General features: G+C 43.0%; 1 protein-coding gene across 1 annotated transcript in view; it reads left to right on the forward strand.

Annotated features, from left to right (window-relative positions):
* itpa (inosine triphosphatase (nucleoside triphosphate pyrophosphatase)) overlaps positions 1-6,332 on the forward strand; it is a 28,667-nt gene extending 22,335 nt beyond the window's left edge. The window contains exons 6-8 of the mRNA XM_078219331.1: positions 2,943-3,058; positions 5,921-5,997; positions 6,120-6,332. Coding sequence (XP_078075457.1) covers positions 2,943-3,058; positions 5,921-5,997; positions 6,120-6,252 — 326 coding nt within the window. The 3' untranslated portion in view covers positions 6,253-6,332. The remainder of the gene's footprint in view (positions 1-2,942; positions 3,059-5,920; positions 5,998-6,119) is intronic.
* The last annotated feature ends 1,193 nt before the right edge of the window (positions 6,333-7,525 follow it).

Here is a 7,525-nt window from a genome sequence, read left to right on the forward strand (position 1 = left end):
GTGAGTGAGTCCACTGTGACAACAAATTGATGACACTGCTAATCCAGCATGCTGCTTTATGGAACCAATAGGAGAGGGTTTCTTTGGCTGTGGTGTTGAGGAATATGCAAATTGCTTTGCATGATATCGTTCCTTGATTGAGACTGAAATGGTTGGGGCATGCTGAAGAGGTTTGCAGAGAATACAAAAATTGGTTGTGTGACGGATAGTGAGAAAGCTGTAGTCTGCAGAAAGATAGCAACGGACTGGTCAGGGGGGGCAGAAAAGTGGCAAAAAGAATTCAATCTGCAGAAATATGAAACAATGCATTTAAATGTCCAGGGTGCGTGGAGTCCTTAATTATGCTGGCTGCTTTGCTGAGGCAGCGGGGAGTGTAGACAGAGTCAATGGATGGGAGGCTGGTTTGCGTGATGGATTAGGCTACACTCATGACCTTTTGTAGTTTCTTGCGGTCTTGGGCAGAGCAGGAGCCATACCAAGCTGTGATACAACCAGAAAGAATGCTTTTCCCCACAATGCACGAGTGGGGGAATGCAGTCTAAATATTAAAGCCAGAGCTTTCAGGAGCAAAATTAGCAACCACTTGTACATGCAAAGATTGGTGGAAGTTTGGAACTCTTTTCTGCAAATGGCAATTGATGCTCGATCAATTATTAATTTTAGCTTTGAGATTAGGATTTCTGTTATCCAAAGGTATTAAATGACGTGGGCAAAGGCAGGGATGTGGAGTTAGGTCACAGATCATGATTGATCTCCGAATAGTGGAACTGGCTCAGGAATGTCAAGAGCATACACAAGAACTGGTAGGATCCTGAGAATTCAAGGAAGCAAGAAGCATTGGAGTGCACATCCATAGATTCTTGAGGGTAGCAGAACAGGTAGATAAAATGGTCCAAGAGGCAAATGTGATGAGTCCTATGGCTCAGCTAATGAAGTAAAGTGGGAGTGAACAGGTTTTGCTAGAACTGTACTAAAAGCTAGTTAGGCCACAGCTAGTGCACTGTGCACAATTCTGGTCTCCGCATTACAGAAAAATGCAATTGCACTGGAGAGGATAGGAGTACAGAATTTTAGCTATGGCGAAGGATTGGACACGGAGGAGGCTGAGGGGAGATTTAATTTGGGTGTATAAGAAAGAATATGAGGGGTCCTGAAGAACAACATTAGCAGAGAGATCAATAACCAGGTTTGAAGCGATTGGTATAAGTAGGGGGATTGAGCATGGTTGAGGTTAGGAACTAGTTACCTGAAAGGGTGATTCAGATCAAAACCCTTGTCACAGTTTAAAAAAATATATAGTTGGATATGAACATGAGGTGTTACATACTACAGTGTTACAGAACAAAATCAAGCTGGGAAGTGGGATTATTCAGGATAGTTCTTTTTGGGCTGGGACAGGCACAATGGACCGAATGTCCCCCCTCTGTGCTGTGGATTTCTATGATCCTCTAAATTTAACTGACTCTAATAGTGCACAGAGATACGGAATGGAGACTATTGATGGGCATACAAGAACCTGGAGCTTGGGTGCAGGTTGACAGTCCACTCTCTGGAGTGAGTACTGTACATGAGAGCTCGAGGAGACAAATAAGTAGAACCATACAGCACAGAGGAGGCCATTTGGACCACGATACTTGTGAAAGAGCTGCAAATTAGTTCCATTCCCACACACTTCCCCAATATTTCTGAAAACATTTCTTTTATGTATGTGCGTGTGTGTATAATTAATGTACATAATGTTTTTATTTATTCTTTCATGGGATGTGGTCATCATGGGCAAGGGCAGCATTTGTTGCCCATCCCTAATTGCCCTTGAACTGAGTGGCTGGCTGGACCATTTCAGAGGGCAGTTGAAAGGCGACTGCATTGTTGCGGGTCTAGAATCACATTGTGGATTTTTTTTTTCCCCTAAAGGACATTAGTGAACCAGATGGAATACTAGGACAAACAATGATAGTTCCATGGTCGCTATTACAGAAGCTAACTTAATATTCCATTTATTAATTGCCGTGGTGGGATTTGAACCCATATCCCCAGAGCATTAGCCTGGGCCTCTGGATTGCCAGCCTAATAACATTACCATTATGCCACCATCTCCTCATTCATTCATATGAATGAATACATCCATTTCCCTTTTGAAAATTGTTAAAGAATCTGCTTCTGCTGCCCGTTTAGGCAGTGCATTTGTGACCATCATAACTCGCTGCGCACATTTTTGTATTCATTCATGGGATGTGGGCATCACTGGCTGGACCGGTATTTTTAGCCCTTCCCTGATTGCCCTTGAACTGAGTGACTTGCTGGGCTATTTCAGAGGACATTTAAGAGTCAACCTCCATTGCCATGGATCTGGCCAGATGATCATCAGTGGGGGAAAAAAATTAGTTTCATGGTCATCACTAGACTTTTAATTCCAGGTCTAATTGGATTCACACTTCACCGTCTGCCATGGTGGGATTCGAACCTCGGTCTTCAGGGCATTACCCCACCCCACCCTGCCCAATTCCCCAGTCTCTGATTTATTCATCCAGTGAGAATTCCACTACGCCTCTGCCTCCCCTAAATAAAACTTCTTAATGCCACATGAATTTTTTTGCCCATTATTTTTCATCTGTGTCTTCTGGGTGCACCGAACCTTCTGCAAATGCAAACAGTTTCTCCATATCTCATTTATCAAAACCCCTCATAATTTTGAATATTAAATATTTAATTAAATATTAAAAATTGGAAGAAGGAAAATAAAGGGCAACACCTTTCATTCAGTCAGACAGCAATGTTAACCCGAGTCGTAAATGAATTTGTAGCAGGGGATTTTCTACCCTCCAACTGTATGGAGAATGCATATTATTAGTGTTAACTGATCAGAACACCTAATCTTTACTGAGGTAATACAAAAATACAACTGTTGTTCATTTGCACCACCCTTGTATTTCTCTTCCCAGGTTTGTACAAGATGTTGGCAGGCTTTGAAGACAAATCAGCATATGCACTCTGTACCTTTGCGTACAGCACAGGAAACCCAAAAGACCCAGTGAAGCTATTTCGAGGGAAAACGCCGGTATGTATTTACAAAGGAACGGTGCAGTAGTGTGGGAATGTCCCCATTTCTCGTCTCGCAACAACAACCACGTGCAAAGTCAGGATGCTTTATCAGTCAGTGTTGAGTGAACAAAAACAAAACTTGATTTTTTTAATATAGCACATTACATGGCCACGGGACGTCCCAAAATGGTTTGCAGCCAATAAAGTACTTCTGAAATGTCATCAATGTTGTAATGTAGGAAATGTGGCAACCAATTTGTGCACAGGAAGCTCCCACCAACAGCAATGTATAATGACTAGTTAATCTGACTTTGTGGTGTTGATTGAAGGTTAGATATTGGCCAGGACACTGGGGATAACTCCCTTGCTCTTCTTCGCAATAGTGCCATGGGATCTTTTACATTCACTGGAGAATGCAGATGGAGCTTCAGTTTAGCATCTCAGCAGCCAAAAACAACAACTTCATCAGCGCAGCACTCCCTCAGTACTGTGCTGGAGTGTCAGCTTTGATTTTTGTGCTCAAGTCCTGGAGTGGGGCTTGAACCCAGAACCATTTGACTCAGAAGCGAGTGCTACCAACTCAACATGGCTGACAGCTATTCATAAAACTGTGGATTTTTCTCCCATGTTGTACTTTTCTGTAGTTGGGCAAAATTGGGGTACATTTTCTTTTTAGCTGTGCAAATTGGCTGGGTTTCCTACAACATTGACTGGACTTCAAAAGGATTTCATTAGCTGTAAATTGCTTTAGGACATCCCAAGTTCATGAAAGGCACTTAAATAAATGCAAACCTTTTGTGTTTCTTGGCAGCTGGGCACAAGAGGAACATAAGAACATGAATAGACGTTTTGCCCCTGAACTTATCCACTATTCAATTAGATCAGTACTAATCTGTGATGTAACTCCACATACCCACCGTTGCACTATATCCCTTAATACCTGTGGATAACAAAAATTTCAGTCTCAGATTCAAAATTAATCATTTTATTAATTGAACAGCCCCCTTCTCCAAGGTGTCATCTGGAGCTCTCTCCTCCAAAACACTGCTGAGTCTTGGTAACTTGAAAATTTCAAAAATGCGATGGTTTGTTTTTTGTTAAGGGTATTAAGCAATGGAAACAATGTGGATAAATGGGAGCAGAATACAGATCAGAAATGATTTAACTGATAGCTACGACAGGCTCAAGGGCTCAAAAGTCAAAAAATGTATTTATTAGTTGCAAGTAGGCTTACATCTACACTGCAATGAAGTTACTGTGAAAATCCCCTAGTCGCCACACTCTGGCGCCTGTTTAGGTACACTGAAGGAGAATTTAGCATGGCCAATGCACCTAACCAGCACGTCTTTCACTCTGTGGGAGGAAACCGGAGCACCTGGAGAAAACCCACGCAGACACGGGGAGAACATGCAAACTCTGCTCAGACAGTGACCCAAGCCGGGAATCGAACCCAGGTCCTTGGCGCTGAGAGACAGCAGTGCTAACCACTGTGCCACCATGCCGCCCACAGCTGAATGGCCTATTCCTGTTTCTAAGTTGCAATGAAGGGCTGTGCCCAAGTCTCTCGCTACTTGAGCGCTACAGCTCATTGAGCTGGAGAATGATGGGTCACATTAGTTTGTGTGGATATCCTGAGGCAAATCTGGGCAAAGACCATTCAGCCCTTTAGTTCATCCATTCAAAAATAACCCGACAGTGTCTCCAATGTGGCAGACTATTTCTGTTGAATAATTTGAGGCCCTGCCTGCACCAGCCTACCTGAAGTCCATTTCTTGTGCTAACCCCTCTTGTCTGTGAAACTATCCAAAGAGTGAAAGCAGTTAGGATGATCTTGGGTAAATACCATTCATAGAGCGATAGTCAAAATGACCCATAAGCTGAGTTGGCTCCTGGAGTATGTTGTTGACCATTCTTTGCTGCATTAGGGAATCAGGGTATACTATAATTTTCCTTGTCATTTCTTAGCTATGAAGGGGAGGGGTGATAGCAGAAGGTTTTTTTGCTTCTGATGACTATTAAATGAAATGAGCTGGAAGAGTGCGCGTGTGTGTCTTGGCTGTGGATAGGGTCCAATTCAGATGTGCATATTCACAACTAATTAATAGGTGAGGTGAATTACTGGCTTCAGGTGAGAGGGAGTGGGAAGTGGGTGGGAGGTTTAAAATTGTGAGAGAATCATTTACTGTTTTTGCCCTTTCACCTAACAATGCCCTTCTCTTCTTGGGAACAGATTTACAAATAAAAGTTTAGCAGATGTCATCTCTGGGGCAAGAAAGGAATAAATTGATGAGATAGTGGCCATAGTTTGGGTGCCTGGATGAGCGCAGCTCGAACAACACTCCTGAAGCTCGACACCAGCCAGGGCAAAGCAGCCCGCTTGATGGGCAGGCCATCCACCCCTTCAGCATTCACTCCCTCTGCCACTGATACGCAGTCACAACAGTGTGTACCATCTACAAGATGCACTGCAGCAACTCACCAAAGCTCCTTAGCCAGCACTTACTAAACCCATAACCTCTACCACCTAGAAGGACAAACACAGTCGATACATGGGAACGCCACCACTTGCCAGTTTCCCTATGAGCCAAACGCCATCCTCACTTGCAACTGCATTGCTGTTCCTTCACTGGAATCCTGGAACTCGCTCCCTAACACATGGACTACACCAGTTCAAGAAGAAGGCTCACTAACACCTTCTGGAGGTTGATTAGGGATGGGCTATAAATGCTGGCCTAGCTGCCAAGACCCATGAATGAAATGATGATGGATGCAAGGCTCTGGGTGGCAATAATGTGCACTGGAGAATTGTCAATGGCATGGATTGAAAATGAGTTGTTTTTTTTCTAATCTACATGACTCGATCTTTTCCATCGTGTAGGGCAAGATAGTCGATCCTCGGGGACCCAGAAACTTTGGTTGGGATCCTTGTTTTCAGCCTGACGGCTTTGATCAAACGTAAGTGTTGAAATATTTTTCACGTTGCTGAGACACCAACACTTTTAAAAATGTGTACGTGGATATTTTTACCCGATTTTCTTTGCCGATACTATAATATGTCTTTCATTGACTCTCTCTAGTTATGCAGAAATGCCAAAAGCGGTAAAGAATTTGATCTCCCACCGTTACAAAGCACTTCGTGAATTGGCAGATTATTTTATTGAGAAGAATGATTCTACGAAAAAAGCCAGGCTAGAAGAAGAAAGCAATTAATGTCTGCATGTAAAAAATCTTTTGTAAAAAAAAAATGCATTAAAATGATTTGTATCAGAAAATAAATATTTTAAAATGTGGTACTATTTTGGAAAAGTTGTTGGGTAATAATGGACGAGCAAAGCAGTTCCATCTTCGTACACTCATCTGTGTTAAATAGTCTTGGCTAAGCCTGATAAGGTGGGATGTTCTGAAGACAAGTAAAGTTGGACCACCCAGGTGCACATCCTTGCAGAGAAATCCAGGCATTTTATTTTGCCACATCACTTTGTCAACTTGCTAAAACCATTCTTTAGCACGGTGGCACAGTGGTTAGCACTGCTGCCTCACAGCGCCATGGACCTGGATTCAGCCTTGGGTGACTCTGTGGAATTTGCACATTCTCCCCATATCTGCCTGGGTTTCCACTGGGTGCTCTGGTTTCCTCCCATGCAGGTTAGGTTTATTGGCCATGCTGAATTGCCCTTTAGTGTCAGAGGGACTAGCAGGGTAGATGCGGGGATGGGGCTTAGGTGGGGTTGTTGTCAGTGCAGGCTTGATGGCTCGAATGGCCTCCTGCACTGTTGGGATCCTATGATTCTTTTCTATGAGATGCCCCGAATGGTTAACATTACCTTCTCCGAGATGCTCCATTCGGGACGAATGAAAATTGCCCTCTTGGTAACACTTGAGCATGTGTCATTCAAGATCAGCATTCTAATTAGTCTTCCATTTTGTTATGAGCTTATTTTTGGAATATTTCAACATACTGCATTTTGCAACGTAGAGTGGATGGGCAAGTATACTTTTTTGGGTTCTGTATTGCTAATTCATAAACAAGGTGGTTATGATTCTTTGCTCATGAGGAACCATAATCCTGTGAAAATCTTTGTATTTTAAATCTTGTGTTTCCTGGTGGACACCTGCAACGAGGTTCTTTTAAAGACTGCTGGTTAGGCTGCATTTCAACCTCTTCAGGACAACACCATTTTCCAGGGAGCCTGAAATAGGTGTCGGGCTCAAAGCCTGTTCAGGGTGCACCTTGGCCACCTATTTTCTTGCTTATACATGGGGGGGGGGGTTCCGGCTGATAATGAGCAGTCCATTCCTGCCTGTCATATTGATTTTAGGTGCCTATTTAGTGCCTGAAAATAGTCATGGCACTTAAATTTCTACCCCATTTCTTTTTGTTGTATTAAGAGCAGTGCAGCTGTAGTTAGAGTTCAGGAACATAAACAAGCATTCAAATAATTAATTCCTGTGTAACGTGCAACCAATCTTTTACCCATTTTTA

This window comes from Mustelus asterias, chromosome 8, assembly GCF_964213995.1.
Source record: "Mustelus asterias chromosome 8, sMusAst1.hap1.1, whole genome shotgun sequence".
Taxonomy (NCBI): domain Eukaryota; kingdom Metazoa; phylum Chordata; class Chondrichthyes; order Carcharhiniformes; family Triakidae; genus Mustelus; species Mustelus asterias.